A 19,584-nucleotide genomic window follows, 5' to 3' on the forward strand; every position below is an offset into this window, starting at 1 on the left:
GGGGAGAGAGTTGTGTATCACCAATAAAAGCTGTTTAGAGAAGAATAGCTAGAGTATACCTTTTAATTAGTAAGTGTAACTAGATGCATATTTTGTATTCCCAGATTGAATGAGCCTTGTGGTATACTTTGAAAACTTGTTTTTTTCATTGATTGATAAGTCTTTTTTAAAGATGCATCTTAGAAAAGCAGGCAAGTAACACTGATATGGTGATAGAACCCTAGGAGGGAAGGTTTGGAGAGTGTTCTGCTGACTCTACTGCCGGTCTCCAGTGTGCTTTTGAGTCTAGTCAAATAATATAATCATTTTCTGATGTGGCTTGATTCCTCTGCGTACTAGAGCACGCATAAGAGATGCCTTTCTTTTGTGAACCAGAAACACAATTTAAACGCTGAATCTCCAGGGTTTAAGGGCCAGTTTTATTAGCTCATCCTACTCTAATTGAAAGGCTTATAAGGTAGTTTTGCAGCTGCTAAGAGACTTTTCCCTTTACTCCTTCCAGCTTTGGAAAGTTTCCCTTTCACAGCTTTTAAAAACCCCTCACTGAATGCTCAGGACAACTTTTTTAGACGTTCATGTTGACCTCATCTTTCTGGCAGTGGGAATGAAAGTCAGCCTGCTTTTGGCATTTTGGCAGATAGCACAAGCAGGACCAACTGCTTATACTGTGCTTTCACCTTTCTATTGTCAGGCCAGACAGTCTGCCAAGGGTTTTCTGTCAAAGGAGGGCAAAAAAGTGGGATGAGAACAGGAAATCTGGTTTTGCATAAGAATGTAGCTTTTTCGTTCAGTTTTATGGATTATTTCTTTCCCAAGCTCCACATCTTTTGTTGCCCTGTCTGCCTTATGCCAGACATATATCCATGTGCTTTTCTTTCCCATCTTGCTAATTAACTCCTTGGTTGCAAGGAGCTGACTTTTTGTTCTCCACACGAGCCCTTTGTAGTGGTGTTGTAGCAGGAGCTGCAGACCCGCGGGTGTTGACCACCTCTTCACTTTGTTCCTGTTGGCTTGGGCAGAGGTGCAAAAGTGCAGAGTCACTTGGGCATATGAGCTTTGATTTCAGGCTGCTAAGTGAATCACACAAAAGCTGCTGGGGGTTTATCTGCAGAAGGGAAAAGCGTTCTGTTCTCAAAATCCCTGTCCATGTGGAGAGTTTACTGGTGCAAATGTAACTATAGGAGGTTACTGTATATATCTGTCAGAAAGAATTCTTGAGCAGAAAAGCCCTTGAGCGCTTAGATGATTCTAGCTCTCTTGAATATTGAAGTAAACATACATTGGTAATGTTCAGATGAGAGCACTCTGTAGCTCTTTACAAATGGTAAAGGGCCTAGGTAATTAACAAAAAGTATGAATTCAAGGACAGGCTGTGCCAGTATTTGTCTTGCTGAGTTACATCTGTATGTAATGAAACTCTGAAACTCTGGATTTTTATGCTTTGACTAAACTAATCATTGATATGCTGGAATCTTAAGTATTGTGCTTGTGTTGAAATATAGTTTATTTTCCTGTAGTTTTATGCTTTTGGTGTTCATTCTCGCTTTCTCTCTGGTTCTAAAGAGTTGCTCTGAATAAATTTTAAAAAATTAGCTTTACAGTAAATATCCATCACTAATAATGGGTGATAGATAGATAGAAAGAAAGAAAAAGAAAGAAAGAAACTGGCATCAAGTGTATATTCTCCTCTGGGAATGTGTATGTGTTTTGTGCAGGTAAATAGGTAAATTTATTGTTTTGCAGACCTGTGATGCTAGGTCTGTTTTCCTCTGTTGGCTTGAAAATGTTCTGCACTACCTTGAAGTTCCCATATCAACAAGCAAGGGAGTTATAACTTTGGAAAGTAAATGAGCTGCTCCTGAGCGCAACCTCCTAGCAAAGTGAACATTCAAGCTCTGGTCTTTGAAACGACTTAGGAGGTTGTGTTGGACCGCTATGGTCTTGTTGGATGTGTCAAATGCATTATTTTAGATGGGTGTCTGAACCTAATCTTGCTGGCATAGAAGGTAGTGAAGTCACAGTTTGTGAAGGCTGTCAGAGTCTGATGGTTCTGGTTGTGCCTGTGGAGAGTGGCCTACTCAGTAGGAGCTGGTAACACCTTGTAACTTTCAAGAATAACTGACTAGTGAAATTTCATGTCTCCAAATGCAGCTTTAGTTCTCAGACTAGATAGTTTTCTTGATCTGTGTTTTGTTTGGTTGTTTGTTTGTTTTGTTAATTTGTTTGAAAGCCTTTCCTAAGCTGACTTGAGCAATTGCATGAATATTTGAGAAAGGAAACAAAATTTGGTTGCAGTCATTTAGAAGGGTTGTGTAATTCTACCAGCAAATAGGCCAGTTAAAAGCAGAGCAAATGGGGGAAAGTTTCACAAGCTTGAGGACCTTCTTTTAGTAATTTTGCTGATTTAGGACTATCCTGAATTTTTTCTTGCTTTCATTGCTTAAGGATCACATTTATTTTCTTTATGAACAGAATTATTTTGATTCATGAGTCTTCTGTTTGTGTGCAATATCTCCTTTCAAGAAGCTGTTCTTTCTCCTCTCCTGGGGTTCCCTTCTTAGGATTTTGTGAGTTCTGTGGGTCAGTGGTAGTTTGTAGTGTTGTGAGAAAGACAAATGTATTAATGGCTACTGTCTTGTCTCCTACAGTAAATTATTTGCTCCATTTTTACCCAGCAGGGCAGATACTGCAGGTGATACCTGTCACCCCATGAGCAGATTGACTTTCCTCATGCTTCTCATTGTGCACAGTGAATGACATGAATTCATCTGTTTCTCACTCCCACTCTGGTGCACCTTTGGTGTAATTTGTACCACTTGAAGTGAATGTTTCCAGATAAAATGGAGCTGGATCTTTGCACCCTGTTCTGCCTTTGTGGAGCAGGTTTGTTTTGCTTTACTGGGCAAAGCTGCAGTCTCAGAATATTGGATGACTCCCTCTGCTTTTTGCTTCCTTCTGTGGCTTGACCATGTGGTTCAGGTCAGTCACATTCAGGGAAGTCTAGATGTTTTTTGTGCATCTTGCCAGCTGTGATTAAACCCTGATCCCAGTCTCCTGTACAGCAGCTATGTGTCTGCATCCTTCCAAGACCAAGCTGGTTTTTGTAAGCAGCATTCAGCAGCATGTTTCTCTTATGTTTCTGGAAAAGATATAATTTCTTTCTGCTGTGTTCAGTGTCACTGGTATACAGCTATCACTGCAGGACTTCTAAAGGAATGTCAAAAATCTCATCTCTTTTCTAAGTGGATGTATTTCCTGTAAGCAGTCCCTTGACTACCTGAATTCCCTCTGCCTGTCAGAGCTGCATTCCCAAAGAGTCTTACTCTCATTGCACATAATTTTCTGATATCATAGTATCAAGTTAGTCAAAGTATATGAACTAGAATTAGTTGGATAGCATTTTAAAACCTATTATCCAGGGCTGATACCTGCAAAATATTTTCATTATTCCACACCTCGCTCTCCCAAGTTTTTACTAGCTTTGCTCTATGGCTATGAAGCTTAATAAGTAGGATAAACTGGGACTTCAGCTAATGTTCTTTTTTATTCTATTTTTTTAACTTCAGCAAGGACACTCAGAGCTACACAATGTCAGAATTAGTCCAGATCCATGCAGCTTCTGGAAGCTTCCAGAGCTGTAGTTTAAAAAAAAAATATTTTTCAGGATTTTGTTTTATTTCTCATTAAATATGTAATGCTTGCTGCAGTATATAGATAAAATATTTCAGTAAATGCTACAGAATTTTACTTTACTCATTATGCAAATTCATTGCAGCAATTTCACATGACCTGGATATCATTAATTCTTGATCCATTTTACATATTTAAATTCCTCTCTAACCAAATTTAAATATCTATTAAGAGGAATCCTTTTTTACTTGCTTCCACATAAAAACACAAACCGAAACAAGCCAAGCCTTTCTGTGACACTGGAATCTCTTTCTTGGAGATTTAATTTTACTCTGATTTATTGTTTTTCCATTTGTGTTGGGAAAGGTCATGATTCTGTTGCCTTTCTTGTGTTTAAAAGCAGTGTGAGAGGCCTCTTGGTAAGAAGGCATAAGGGAGGTTGAGGTATAGATGTATTTGCATGCCATGCAAAGAGTAGGTGACAAATGCAACATCCAAGTTTGCCACAGTTTTGGAGGAATGCTTTTGAGATTTTGAATTTTGCACAAAGAAGTGATGCCTGGAAGTAAAGGCAGAGCTAAGTATGTTCCTTTAATACACTGGGCATTGGCTCAGTATAGATCTAAGCCAGGGCAGGTCTGGCCAATGTTCTTGATCACAGGGTTTAGTTTTAGGTGGTCCTGCAGAGAGCTGGGAGTTGGACTCAATAGTTAAGTAATACAACTTGAGATATTCTGTGATTCTAAGTAGACCAAGCAAAACTGTCTCCAGGAAGGGCTATAAAAGCATAAATGATTCTCTGCCATAGCTGAAGACAAAGAATTTGGCTGCAGAAGCAACCATATCAAAATGGTACTTCAGCTTCTGCTCACACTGATGTTATTACTGGACTCAGAAAAAGTGAGTGCCCATGTGCTGGGGCACAGATTTGTGAGCTTATGCTACCCATGCAATGCTTGGTAATGGATTGCTCCTAAAAGGGCTCTTTTCCTAAAGGCTGTACAGAAATGTGTTAGGGATAAATATCCACAATTGCATCAAATCTTGCTAGTGGCTTGCCTTAATGCTGAGGTAGCTGGCAGGTTTCACCGTGAGACAGGTACCTGAATTCACAATTATGTTAGTGGCTTCTTTACCACAGCAGATCTACCCTTATAAAAAAAAGGGGTTTGCACTGCTTGAGATGTGGAAATTAAACTCCTGCTGTGCATCAGCATGAGCATTCCTTAAAGCCAGCATGAGAACTGCTGCTGTATATTGAGCTTTAAGCATAATGTGAGTCAAATGAAAAAGTTACTCATTTTTAGAACCTTGTATATATTCAGTGGCAGGAGTTTGGTTGTTTTAAAGTTGTAACAAGGAGAATTTCTTCTCTCTTCTGCTCCCCCTCCTCAAATGTACCTCAGTTGATGGGTACTTTGTAGAAATCTGGCTCCTTTGAGATATCTCAGTCTAAATGTTGTAACTAGCCAGCTGCTTTTTGCAATAATATTGTCCCTTCTATGTCAGAATGTAAGTGGCCATTTGAGACATGGTACATTGACCTCAACTCAGCAGAGGCATTTCTCCAGTGGATGGCAACTGTTCTTGGCTTGAAAATGGGAGAGTTTGGCTGTGAGTTAGTCTTGTGTGGTGTTAGAAGTTGTAGGGTTTCTGCCAAGAAGGTGTGACAGCTGCAGTTTCTCAAATAAATGAGGAAATTCTGTTCTCCCAAATGAAAACCAGAAAAACTTTTCATAACTGGAAAAGAAAATACTTGCTTCAGGTGTTTGAAGAGTCAGCTACCCTTTCCTATCCTGGATCCTGTTGTTGAGGCAGTTGATCAGGATTGGCTACCATTCCCAATGTCTTATTTCTCTTTGCCATTCTGCATGTTGTGAAATAGAAAACTGTTTTTGGAACCTGCTGGCTAATACTGCAGAGCATCCAGTGGCTTTTTAATATGCAGGAGATAGAAGAGTATTGAAGGAAGAAATGCCAAGACACTTTCTTCTCATCTCCTGTGTGTTTCTGGTGCACATCATATGTTTTAAAAGTTTTGTCTGCGGTTCCTTGGTGAGCAATCATGAATTTATTACGGCAACTAAACCTCCAAACAAGACAAGTTGGCAGACAAATACCTTCATGGTGAAGTACTTACTTCATGCCATTTAACCACCAGAGAAGGTTTCTTTACTAGCATGCTAAATAAGAGGAACAATATGGATTAATCCAGACGTTCTAATGAAGCAAATCAACCACTAATTTGAGAAGAACAGACCTTTTGAGAAAGGGAAGGGACAGGGAGATATATTTTATTTGGGATAACTGCTGTAGAATCAGTTCTTTCAAATACCCAATAAAGCTTCTGCTGGCATTGTGTGAGTAACTGTCTGGAGTATTCTAGCACTTAGAAGGTGCTGGAAGAGCAACCTGGTGTATCAGTAGAGAGACTCTGATTACATTCTGTTGTTGATTTGGAGCTCTATTTGGAAGCAGCACTCGTGTCCTAATTTGTTTGTCATGAGATACAAAGGCAAAAAACCCCTGTATTTTACCTTATTGCCTGGACTGGATATCTATCTCTCCCTGTTGACAACTCTGCCATTGAAATGCAGCTGTGGAAAACCACTGGCTTTTGGTTGCAAGGTGCTTTGATTTCTTAGGTGTCTTTTGCCCTGTGCCTGGTGTTTGACTACTGTAGGGAGACATTATCCAGAAGATGGATGACTTTTTCTTCACTCCCTCTCTCCGTATTGCACTCCCAAAGGTGTATTGTAATTCCTGTGCTTATCCAGGAATTGTTGAAATTGCAAGCTTGTAATTAAAAACTGTTCAGTAATGGGTTCCTGAGAGTTTGGGAAATCTAGAGGGAAATCTACCTCTTCTCATTCCACTCCATTTTGTGAGTGGGTTTTTTCCCTTTCATTCATGTGTAGATCTTTGTTTTGAGTCTGTTTTCCCTCCCCTTGCTTTATTTAGTGTGTTATATTGATGAGTTTATTTGATTTATATGAAAAGATTACATTATTTTCTATTCATAGCAACTTTTATGCTTCTGAATGGGGACCACTTTCTGTAGCGACAAAATGAAATAGCCTCATATGGAAATGGCCTTATTTATAATTTCACTGGATAAAGGCCATTAGAAACATGCCATAAGGAACAAACCTGGAGGGAGTGAGGAGCATTCTTGAAGGTCTGCCACATCATCTTCTAGTTCTGTTGTCGGTGGTTTTCCTGGGCTATGGTGAATGAAACTTTCTTTTCAAGCTTTGTTGGTGCATGTTTCAAATTGATGACTACTTTCCAGGACTCTGAAACACTGTCTAGTTAGAGCTTATTTTTGTGGTTAGGGATTTTTTGTTTTGGTTTTGGTTTTTTTTTTCCTTTGGTGTGTGCCTATAAAGGAAATAGCGACGCTCTCCCTTTTCAGCTCTGTTGAGTCTCGGGATTGAATCTGGTTTTATGCTGCAAAAGAACCACACCCTGAGTCTGCACTGAAAAGGTTTATATGTAAACTTTGTTATCTTGCATTCTCTTTGTGCTGGGAACATACACGGGCAAAGTCACCAAGACCCAGTGATAACTGCCTAAGCTGCTGTGGCTTGACTGCTTCTTCCAGCACTGGGTGTCTGTCTCTCTGTTTTACTGCACCAATGTGAGATTGAGACTCTCCCTGGATTTGCAAACCCTAATTTGCAGCCGTTTGTATCTTTTTTGTCTGTTTTGTTTTGCTGTTTTGCTTTTTCCTTGGTTGTGTCAGTTTAGAATTGAATTTTCTGGGCCTCCATCAGACTTGGCACATAGTAAATAATGCTTAAATTTCAAAGCATTGCACAGTTTTCAGTCTCAGAGAGGGCTCGTGGGGTGTAAATATTTATTTCTGTTTGTGTAAAAGATGACAGCAGTGCAAAGAAACTTAATATGTTCAAGGTCTCTTGCTGAATGGGAAACATCTGCAATTAGAAGTCAACAGAAGTGGGATTGTAGAAAACCTACTATATTTTTGTTCATTTTCAAAATATATTAGTTATGTATATTGTTGAGTTGTGATGAATTTTTGATTCTTGTCTCTGTGCATTTGAGGTGTTACTACCAAAACTCTGTTTAAAAGAAACTAGGTGGTAAAATGGATGTCAGTTCCAAAGTCAGTGATTCCTTACTCTGAGCCAGTGGAATTGTGTATCTCCAGCAGAGAGCAGGTACACGTAAACTTTAAAACCTTGCTTTGTGAGGAAACACCACAATCCAAAGCCTACCCTTTTTCCAGCAGGAGGGATTTTTGGCAGACTTTTTCTTGGCCCATCCTTCTTCCTATGGCTTGCAGTGAACTGTTATTAAGAATTCTGTGCCAAGGGATGTTAATTTTTTTTGTTAACAAAGAGTAGAAGCTGAGAGTATGATATTCATACGGTAACAGACTTACCACTTAACATTTCCAACTTTCTGTTCTCTATTTTTAAAGCACACAGAGAATATACAGACCCCAGGGCAGGATAAGACTTAGCTGCTCAAGTGCTTTGAGCTCTTTGGATGAAAGCTGTGTGTAAGGGCAGCTTCTTTGCTTGGTACAGCAGTAGCCAGATGGCTGTGCTGACCTTTGATTCTGGCTAATACCAATGCATTTATGACTTATATTAATGCTGTTTTGAGTAAATCTTCCTAAGAGTTGTCTACTCCTCTGTCAGTAACTTCTCAAACCTTTGTGCTCACAAGTATGGTACTGGGCATGTAAAACTGAATGTGTCTCACAGAAACTCCATTCTAAACTAGAACAGGGTAACTGATTTCTGTCTTGCAACAGCTTTTTCTGGAAGGAACATTACTTTTGTCCTAGTCATCTGCTTTGTGCTAATGATCTTATCAGCTGTGCAGTTAAACTAATATTCCATTTGTGGGATTTCATTTTGGTGGCTATGTGAATGTGTCAAAACTCTGATTTGTAGGTGTTTTTTCTGGTTCAGGCAAAGTTAGAAGTCTGCTGCTATGATAGTGGAAGAAACAGGAGACAATAGCTTTTCCCTGTACCATGCAGACAGAAATGATGTAATTTATGAGTTACGTAAGTGCTCTGGTATTTCCGTTCTTTGTCACAATTGTTAGTTTTCCTTATGCTTACTTACCTTTCAATTAAATCAAGTCCTGTCTGAATGTGGCCACTCAAAACATTCTTTCAAAGAAACCTTTCCTGTTTCTATTTTGCTGGTTGCACACTCCCACTGCACACAGTCCTTGGTTTTAAATGGCATGTGCAGTGTCCAGTTGGAGAGGACCTGGCCAGCCTTTCCCAGCCCACCACTGTCACACAGTAAGAAGAAGCAGTCCTGTGTTCCTCTCAGACTGAAAGATAAATAAAAGCCTGGACTGGAATGCATAGTGCTGTTCATGTTGCAACTGGCTCTAGTAAGGTAACCACGGAGAAGGTATAAAAAGATTTTCCATTTATTTCTAGGTATTGCTAAAGTTTCTTTCAACTCCTTAAATATTACTGTTTTCTGAGGAGGTTGAGGAACAAGAAGGGAGTTTTACAGAGTTTTTGTTGATTTATATCCAGTCAGTTTCATTATATTATTTTTCTTTTGGTGTGAAGAGTGACTAATGTTAAACCCTTGTGCAAGGTGTTGTAGTTGTTTTGAATATTGGAAAGCTTATTAAACATCATGGCAGTGTTACCAGTATTCATATGCTCCATGTTTTCCAAAACCATACTCTGGCCCCCTTTTTCCATACACTGGAAGTTTGCTAGATAATTCACTGTATTGCAGCAACCAACAAAATCCCTTGCTTTTTTTGATAAATCTATTTTGTTTGTCAAGAGTGCTAAGGTAGCTGTGCTCAAACGGCTTGTAAGGGAGTTGCCTGCAGTCAAAGTACTTCTAGCACAGTCTTTTCAGAAAGCACTTACCATTTTGTTCTTTGGAGCAGAGCTAAAACCTTTCCTGTTTTTAGAGTGTATCTGATTTTTCTCCCCACAATTCTAGAGATTTCCAGAGTTGTTTGTAATGAGACTGAGTCTGTACATGCAGGTGCATGCTCATGCATATACATAAACTGGGGGATGAGTCCTACAATAGGTCATTGTTCTAGCTTAATTAGCAGACAGACAAATGGGAAAGGAATAGCATGGCCTTTTCTGGCAAAGATTTATAGAGGCAGCCACTGCAGTCCGCATGTTTAGGTTAGGTGAATAAATTGGAGCATTTGTTACTGTGTTATAGATGTCTTGTTACTTGTCAAACGTGAAGTGGGCCAAGGGAAGAATAAAAAAGGATCTTGTCAAGCTGGTGAGTTGGCCTGTTTTGCTGCTGTCAGCTCTGATTGCAATTAGTTTTGCAAATAGCATACAGTTGCCATTTCCAGCAGTGAAGCATGAATTTTTAATAGCAAGAGCACAAACCAATCAAATAAAAGCAAGAATGATATCCTAGCACAGATATTAAAAATACTGATTTCTGGGTATGGCAGGAAAGCACCTTGTGTAAGTGCCAAAAAAAAAAAGTCTCCTAAACGGTTTCTGTAGGATTTATTAATTGAAAATAGAGTTTAGAGTCTTATTTGTTTTTTTTTTTTTTTTTGTAAACTCAGATGTTGTTCTGATGCCCCATCCCTGGAAGAGTTCAAGGCTAGGTTGGGTGGGATTCTGAGCAACCTGATCTAGTGGGTGGCATCTCTGCCTCTGACAGAGGGGTTGGAGTTTGATGATCTTTAAGGTCCCTTCCAACCCAAACCTTTCTGTGATTGTATGTCAACCAGAACAGCTTGTCAGCTCTTATGGTTATTAGATCTACTAAACATTTCTCTTGAAGGTTTGCAGAAAGCTTCAGCTGAATAGAGTAAAGAAAAATAAGCAGTTCAAAATTTAAGCCAGTTGAAAAAGTAAAACAATTTGAGTATGGGTATTTTAAAATGTTTTCTGAATGGAAGTTTTAGATTGATCTAGTTCCTCCTGGTTTTCTATTTATGGTTTGCATAGAGAACTTCTCATAAACTTCTGCTGAAGTGTTTGGTTGCTGCAGTTGTGCTGTTGGAATAGCTTGCATTTCCCACTCCCCTCCAAAAAGGCTTTTGTTCATTGTGTGTTGTTATAAATGACCGTGTTGTAACAGTTAGCAGTTCTGTTGGGAATCTCTTGATCCGCGTGGTTAGAGAAGTGACTGCAGTGAGAGAGGTTTTCAAGATGAAGTTAATTAAATGTATGTTACAGCACATTCTAGGGTATCTAGGATAACGCTGGGCAAGTCACAGCACAGCACTTCTGCAGCCTCGAAAACATTCCTACCAACATTAATAATCAAAATACCTCCGTGATGCAGATAAAACTAATGAGCCAGACAAGCGTGTTTGTCCAGGTTTTTAGAGAGAGCCAGTGTCAAGTTCTCACCTCTTGGTGTTGTGCTCAGAGCCTGCTGCCAATTCTTTCTCTCTAGCAGAAATTTGTTAATGGAGTCAAATACAGTTATAACCAACTGTAATTTTAAACTGTGTTGTTATAAAAGGCAGGATTTTTTGAACCTATCAAAAATTAACTCTGATAACAATCAGGCTTTGGGCTGGGGGGTGTAACGTAGTGATACATGCTGTGGTAACATTTTCTCTGTTCATGTGTATTTTATTGTTCAATGCAGGTGCATGTCTGTCAAGAGTCTTTTTGTGTAATATTTCACTTAATTTTAAGCATCCCTAAAGAATTAACCAGATAGCTCATTCCTCTTATTATTTCTTTTCCCCCACAAGCCTCACTTAAAGGCATGTTAGAAAATAGAAGAAATTACCAAGAGATATCTCATTCAACTACCAACAAAATGTCCCAATTGTCAACTGAAGATTTTCTTTTTGTTCACTAGATCAGCAGGGAGAAGTTTTATTCTTCCTGTCTATTTTTAGCCGTATATGTCCATGGGACAGAACTGAGGTTGGGACTGTATCTGCAGTAGCGTTTGCTTAGAGAAAAAGTCACAGCAGCTGAACGTGTCAGAAACAAATTGTTTCTTTTGATTTGCAAGAAGATTCTAGTAATGTAGTTGATTCAAGGTGGCTGGGCTGTCTTGTTCCTGGTCAAAATTATACTTTGGGTGCCAATAAGTACATGGTCTTATGCAGAGGTGAACCTATCACAGAGCTGGAGATAAATCTGAGTCTAATTATTGCTGCTGTGAGGAAGTGAAGGCTGTTTGGGTACTGCTTGTGAGTTTTAGGGGGTGTTAACAGTGTCTTTCAGCCTGTTGCCTAGTCAGCATTTCTAGACACAATCTGGGCCTTAGACTGATGGTTGCTTCCTCTGAACTTGTTTACAGTGAACTAAGGTGACCCTGCAATCCCTTGTGTGAAGAGGCAAAACATATGCATTTGATTCTTATCTGTTTGTTCCCATGCAATGAGGCTTGTAATGTTGGTTATCCTAGAAATACATGTAATATTGGTAATTGCTGTGTTATCACTTGCTAGACGTGTATTTGATGGTCCTCTGCTTCACAGGACTTGTACTTCAGTATTAAGGTTATGATTGCAGACACATTGATATAGTAGAAATTCAGAGGTTAAGGTGGATATAAACTTGAGTGCTCTTGGTGTATGAACAGCTGCCATGCTGTTCCTTGAGTATTAGCCACCTCTCTTGGACTCCTCTTCCCTCTAGGGCATGTTCCCATGAGATTGTTTCAAGAAGATGCCTGAAGAGATCAGTTATCTCTTCAGGACCTTACTCAGGACCTCATTTCTTTGCAGGATCCTGTGCTGCACCAAGTCCTGATCACTGCAGCCAAGGCTGCCCCCACATTCACATCCCAGCCAGCCCTTTGTTGTTAGTTGGTACAAGGTCCAGCAGCACATCTTCCCTCACTGGCCTCTCCAGAACCTGTGTTAGAAAGTTGTCATCAGTGCTCTGCAGGAGCCTCGTGCACTGTGTGTGCTCAGGTCGCCCGGCAGAGATGGGGGTGGCTGAAGCCACCCATAAGAACCAGGGTGTGTGGCTGAGGCTCCTGCCAGCTGTCTGTAAAAGATTTCATCCACTTGCTCCTCCTGATCTGGTGTCCTGTAACAAGCACACACAGCAGTATCACCCTGCCTGCTCTGCTCTTTAATCCTAACCCAGAAACTCTTCACTCGCTCATCATCCTCCATGAGACAGAGGGCCATGTGTTCCAGGTGTTCTCTTAAATAAAAAGCAACTCCAACATCTCAATTGTTTTTTAAATGTTTAATTGAAAACCCTTGTGTGTTTGTACAACACTTAGATGACCAGATACATCACCCTTTCCATGTTGAGTTTTGAGGCCTGAATTTTTACTTAACTTGCACTAAACAGTTTTTATTTTGACTCCCATAATGAAATATTTTAGAAGCATAGAAGCTAGACATAAAACTGTTACATGAGGTATTTGGTTCTGCTGTAGTTACTGTCTCTCTTGCTTTGCTGTCATGAATGCATGGGCTTTCATTCCTCCCTTTTCTCCATGGGGTTTTTCAGCTCTGAGTTGTTTCTCTCTTCTGCCTAAGCCTTCTCTCAAAGCGATACTGTCCTTGTCAGCTGATGCTGACTGAGAGAAGCATTCTTGCTGGAGCCCCTCACTGTGCCAGCACAGGTGTTTGTGGAGCTCTGCAGGTCTGGTTGTTGACTTAGGCTGATGGCTTCATTTCTACTGAGTTAGTTTTCGTTTGGGCAGCTCTTCGGTGTGGTTTGCAGCACACAGCCATGCTGTGCTTGCATCTGACCGGGTGACAGAGAAGTGAGAACAAGCAGAAGGAGAGCAGCACTGCTTCATCCAAGAGTTGTGATGGCTTGAGGTAGTTTGAAATGCTTTAATGATATTAAAATGCTGCTCTTTTACATCATTTCTGTCATTATACACTTGTGCCCTGAGCACTGTTTCTTTTCAGAGCTTCTGAGATGATACATGGAGGCTAAACCCTGATTTCCAAACTCAAATCCAGCACCCATAGTGAACGTAAATTTGGTTGTGTTGTACAATAAATTCAACCTCTGTGTCTCCAGAACTACATGAGCATGCCTAGATGTGAAGTATTTCTAGAAAAATGTTCTCATGAGGATTTGAATTTCTGTTATTTTTAGATATGTCCCCATGATGACCATTTTCATTCAATCTCAGCTGTTGGGGGAAGCTGGAAATTGCCACCTCCTAGTAGTGTTTGCTGGTCTGGATGAAATACAACAAATGACTTTTATTTAGGTTTCCAGTTTTGGAGTATTGCTAAACAATAAAATTTCCTTGTCAGTTTTCAAAATACCCAGCATAAACTTGGTAACAGAATTAGGAAAAACCTCACATACTTCTCTTTTTGTATTGAAGCATGCATGGGTGGATGTGGGGAAACTTTATTAAGCAACTGCACATTTGCTGTCTGTCCCCTTTTTTGCATTAATAAAAGAAACTGCTGCTTCAGTGTCAGTCAACTGAAGATCCCATTTGTCCTTTAAATGTGCTCCAAGTTGTTTGGCACCCTTTCCACAAGCAGGATAACTTTTCAGTGGAGAGAAAAAAACAACAATCCTATTGCCTTAGAATCGTTTTGCGTCATCTGTGGCCAAATGATAAATACTTGCTGTGGTTGTGACTTGTTTTCTTGTTGGACTGTCTGGAGTAAATCTATAATGGAATTTGTTTACAAAATACTCCAGTCTTCTGTTAGCCCCTGTCATTTACTACATAGGGCATGCGTGAAAACTTGTCTAGTGCACTCAAAGAGCCAGTGAGACATTTGGCTGAACAAGTCCCTCTAATGTGATGAAATATTTGGACCTGAACCCACCAAGTTTTGTTGGTTTTTCTTAGATTCTAGAGACAGATTGCTATGGTCTGTATTAGTTTAGAAGGCTGGGAGAAATTGTCATCTAAAATACAAACAAGTCTATATTTTCATGAAAGCTTGATGTCCTTATTTAAGGAAATCTCTTGTTACAGTGACAGTAGCAGTTCAGAGCCTGCTGTGCTCCACTGAAATCTTCACATCTGTAGCAGTGCAAATGATGCCATGAATGCTTTTCTCCCCAGGTGCTGAGGAAGTCTTACTGCTCGCCAGAAGAACTGACTTGAGGAGGATTTCCCTGGACATGCCGGATTTCACTGACATTATTCTGCAGATAGACAACATCAGACATGCAATTGCCATTGACTACGACCCTGTGGAAGGCTACATCTACTGGACTGATGATGATGTCCGGGCAATCCGTCGGGCCTACCTTGATGGCACTGGAGCCCAGACTCTGGTGACCACGGAGATCAACCACCCAGATGGGATTGCTGTGGACTGGGTGGCCAGGAACCTGTACTGGACTGATACTGGCACGGACCGCATCGAGGTGACCCGGCTGAACGGGACATCCAGGAAGATTCTTATCTCAGAAAACCTGGATGAGCCCCGAGCCATAGTGCTCAATCCTGTAATGGGGTAAGTTTGGTGTTTAGCGAGAGCCCTCTGGTTGGTCTTGGGATCCAGCTCATGGTCTTCTGAAAGTGAAAACATGCAAATTGCAGGATGATGACTGTACTGTTTGTCAGGTATTGAGGAAATGACTGATTCATTGATTCATCCCTTTAATAACTGTGTACTTAAAAGGTGACTTCTAAATATAGTGCTCCTCAATGAACCTATACATTGGGTGTTTGGTTAAATTTTCTTTTCTCTGCATCTTCAATGTTACCTTAACTATGAAAGAATTGGGCCACTGCATATTTTCAGTAGTTTAATTTATTTACTGCTCAAACTTTATATTGTCTTCACTGATTACTGTTTAAGCTGGCTTGTTTGCTGCTGCTGGGGAAGCAAAAAGCAAATTCTTTCAAAAGCAACACAGACCTTAACTCTTGTCTTGCCTGTTGCCTGATGCATCATGCATTAATTGTTCCCCTTTTTCTAATTTTTTTTTTTTTATTATTTACAGCTACATGTATTGGACGGACTGGGGTGAAAGTCCAAAGATAGAATGTGCTTATTTGGATGGCTCAGAAAGGCGAGTTCTGGTGAATACTTCTCTTGGGTGGCCTAATGGCTTGGCACTGGATCTTGAGAAAAACAAGCTTTATTGGGGAGATGCAAAAACAGATAAAATTGAGGTGAGTAACAGAGCCATACTTGAGTGCATTTGTAGAAAACAAGTGCAGTTCTCATCTGCAGCTTTGTCTTGGGTACATTTACCCATTTTTGGAGGAGTCTGCTGTTTCATTAATATTAAAATTATACTTAGCATAACAACACATATTTGAGAAGAAAGGAAGTACATTCATGTGGCTGAGAAAATTTCTGCAAGAAATGGTGTGTTTGTTATGCCTTCATTGTTCCAAGTGTAATTTAATTGCTTGAAATCTCAGGTTTTACCTGAGGCTTTTGCAACAAATTGAGACACTCAGGTAAAATTTGTTTAAAAGATGTTTTGGCTTGTCTGTGATGCTTGGAACTGCTATCTAAAATTGCTGGATGCAAAAGACAGTGTAAGGTTCCTGTACAGGAGCCAGTGGATATGAAGGCCCTGGAAAGCCATATTTCAAGATGTTAATGATTATGTGATGTCCAGATTTGTGGACAAGAGATAAATTTTAATGTACCTACTGCTTTGAAAACAATATAGGCAGTCTGTGCCTGAATTTGAGGAGGGAAATTTCTACTGTGATCATGGCCTGTGAAATCAATCGAGTTTTAATGTTGTTTGGGGTAGTAGTATATGCAACATTTTTTGATAAACAATTTAGATAAATAGACTTTGAGGAATGACTACTTTCTAAAGATTTTTCCATCAGGACGAGAGGAAACCAGACTGTCTTCTAGCTCCAGAAATTTAACTTCATTGTTTGGCAGTAGCTAGTACTGGGTTTGATGACTACCAGAGAGATCCTGTCTCCCCTTACCTTTCAGCTTGCAGGACAGGGAACACTCCAGATGCCACCTTTCATAGCTGCCTTGTGTTTCATGGGGTTAAGCAATCTGTCCAGTCTGTCTTACTTCACTGTCAGGCAGCAAATCCAGCAATACTCTTTGGTTTGACATCAACGTCTAGGAAAACCAGAGAAACCAATGTAAGGGTTTTTTATTCACTCTGTTTTTCTTTCATGCTACTCTACTGGCCCTAATAGGCATGAAACCTCACTGTATGTCATTTGAGGTGGGGCATTTCCAGTTTCACTTGCTGCTGCAGTCATTCAGCAAAAACTCATTTTCCCTTGCTTGTGTTTTGTTGCCAAGAACATGCCATTTTAGTAGCAGCCACTGCTACTATTTACATTATTTACTGCTCAAACTTAATACTGGTTTCACTGATTGCTGTTTAAGCTGGCTTGTTTGCTGCTGCAAATAGTGATTTGTTCTGTGTGTATGTATGTTGCATCCACAGCATGTCAGAAACAAAAATCAGCTGACTTCAAGTCGAGGATACATATTTATATTTTATACTGTAGTTGACCCAGCTGGGTATTGGGATTTCTCTTTTTTCCCAATAGACACCTAAAACTAACTTGAAGCGTGTTACTGGATAAATTTAGTTGCTGTTGTCACCTAAAACCAGCATAAATGGGATGGTAGATAGTAAGCTCTAACTATTTTGTAGCTCATTAGGTAGCAAAAGAAAAAAAAAAGTTGATGATGTTTTGGGTGATTTACTCTCTGGCTACACTTCAAGGAGGGAGTTCTTGCTTCATCTAAAATGATCAGATTTATGCTGAGTGCTCCTGAAGAAGGAAGTCTACAACCAAGTATTTTGCCCCTACACAGATCAGAAAGTTGCACTCTGTATCTGCATTATACTGCAGAAGGCAAAGAAGGTGCTGCCTTGTCTGTACTTAAGATGGGATCCGAAATTGCTGTTAGATGGTAATTGAGAATTGCTTTCATCACATGGCATGCCTTCAACTGCTTTCTGCATAGAGCAAAACACAAGAGTGAAGAGTGAATGTAGCTTGTGCATATTGGTGTGTGTCTCTGCTTGGCATTCTGCTCTGGCTTCTGGTATTCTAGATCTGCAGGGAGTCATCTTACTGTGACTGGGAAGGCCTGTTTGAATTTAAAGTTCTTAAACAGTGAATGAACTTTGTACAGCTTGGAAATTTGATAGGCTGAAGGCATCTGTCCTGTTTTTCCTGGACCTCGGGTCTGAAATGCCCTGTGAATGTCCCTGGGTGGGTGGGTGGGTTTCAGGGGTGGTTTTGTTCAGTTCTGGTAACACACTGTGATATTACTTTTGGGTGTACTCTTCCTCAGTTAGAAGATAATCTCTGCAGAGCTGTTGAGGGTACACCAAGCATCACCCTGTAGCAGGAGACTGTGTTTTATTTGTGCATGGAGAACTTCACAGGGTGAAAACAGCAGTCACCCTTTCCTGTCAAAGCCCTTTGCTAACCTTCCCATCTGCAGCATTCAACTGCCACACAAAGGGCCCAGTCACTTTGCAAGCAGTTTGCATCCTGGAGAAACCACTTGGCAAGGCTTGTCAAAATTTTGTGTGACAGGAGCCTACGGGGCTTTTGCTGCAAATTTGACACCCTGTGGTAGCACTGTTCCCAGGTTTAATTTTTTAAATTGCTTTGACAAAGAATATGGCAAATAGAAAATAGATAGCAAATTTTGAGTCGTGTCTGTCAAAATCATGTGTTTGTCCACACAACTTCAGCTACAAGTAAAGGGCATGGATTAATCCAGCTGAACTTTGGATTTTACTGACAGAGAAAAGTTACTTTCCAGGAACAAACAGCAGATTAATAAGGATTACAGGATTCCAGCAGAGAGAGAAGCAAAGGCCCACGTGTATAGTTTCCTAATTCTTCTTTTAAAAAATTTATGGCAAGCCAGGTTTTCCCATGTATTATTTCTTCAGTGTTTGCTTAAAGTGCCTAAGGTATAGTTGCATAATGAGCAATTATGAAATTTTCAGCTGCCTGTCATTATGTATGCATTTTAGTTGAGCTTGTGCAATATTCTTGGAATAAGCATTCAGCAGACTGTCCCTTTTGGCAGCTTCCCCTCGTTGCCCTCTTCCCTTTCCCCTCTGTTGACAAATGTCCTTTGTTTGTTTTTTGTTTTTTGGTTTTTTTTGTGGGAGATCCATAATCACATAAGTATCACATACACAATAACATATCACATACAGTAAGTCTGTGCAAGTTTATAGGGTGCTTTAAGTGTAAGTAAGCACCAGATGATGATCATGGAGCTCACTGGAATTTCTTTCCCAGGTGCAGTTGTGTGGGCTGCCCTTGAGTTTTCAGGAAACAAGCTTTATAGTTAGTGTGTTGTTGATCACATTCTGCATAAATAATGTAAAAGGCTGTTTGGAACAATTTGCAGCTTAAATATAGGAGTAGGGTTTGTGGAAGTCAGTTGTACTGGGGAGAAAAAATAATAATTAAACTAACTTAAAGTTGCTTTTTCTAAACAAGTCCAAGTGTATGTCACATATTACACTTTTTTTTCCAGTTATTTGACCTGAAAGATGCAGTATTTAGTTTATACATGAAACATTTTCTCATAACTGATACATTTTTGTGTGTGTGTGTGTTTCATTTTTCAACAAAGGATTTAAAAAAACTGTGCAACATAATAAACTACTTGGAAGGTATTCTGTATTGGTTTACTGAAACAGGCAAATCTTATAGGGAGAACAACGAATTTAAACTTATTGCCACATGCTAATTAGCTGTATAAATCTCAAAGCATTGTTTTTCTATAAATGCATTTCAGAAGACCTAGTTTATACTTATATTAATGTAAATAATTCCCACACTGCATATTTCTATTAATATATGAGAACAGAAAAGTTAAATGGATGTAGAAATAAGGAATGCAGGATCCCTGTAATTAAAAGAACAGAGCTACACTCTTAGATCAGTCTAAATAGGCAGGTGCATTAATACAATTATTTTGATTTATAATAGTGAGGGAGCCTTAATTTCAGTGGGGTATTTTAGAAACTTTTCACTGACATTTGATTCAGTTTAAAACTGTGGCAAAGAAATGTTATGAATTGAATCT

The 19,584-nt window shown here is 39.7% G+C and overlaps 1 protein-coding gene across 2 annotated transcripts in view; it reads left to right on the plus strand.

Moving 5' to 3' along the window:
• Positions 1 to 19,584, plus strand: part of LRP5 (LDL receptor related protein 5) — a 123,076-nt gene that overhangs the window by 49,228 nt on the left and 54,264 nt on the right. For both annotated transcript variants that reach the window (XM_030949951.1, XM_030949952.1), the window contains exons 6-7: positions 14,622 to 15,018; positions 15,512 to 15,683. In XM_030949951.1, the coding sequence (XP_030805811.1) occupies positions 14,622 to 15,018; positions 15,512 to 15,683 (569 nt within the window). The remainder of the gene's footprint in view (positions 1 to 14,621; positions 15,019 to 15,511; positions 15,684 to 19,584) is intronic.

The sequence above is a fragment of the Camarhynchus parvulus genome, chromosome 5 (assembly GCF_901933205.1).
Source record: "Camarhynchus parvulus chromosome 5, STF_HiC, whole genome shotgun sequence".
Classification (NCBI taxonomy): Eukaryota; Metazoa; Chordata; class Aves; order Passeriformes; family Thraupidae; genus Camarhynchus; species Camarhynchus parvulus.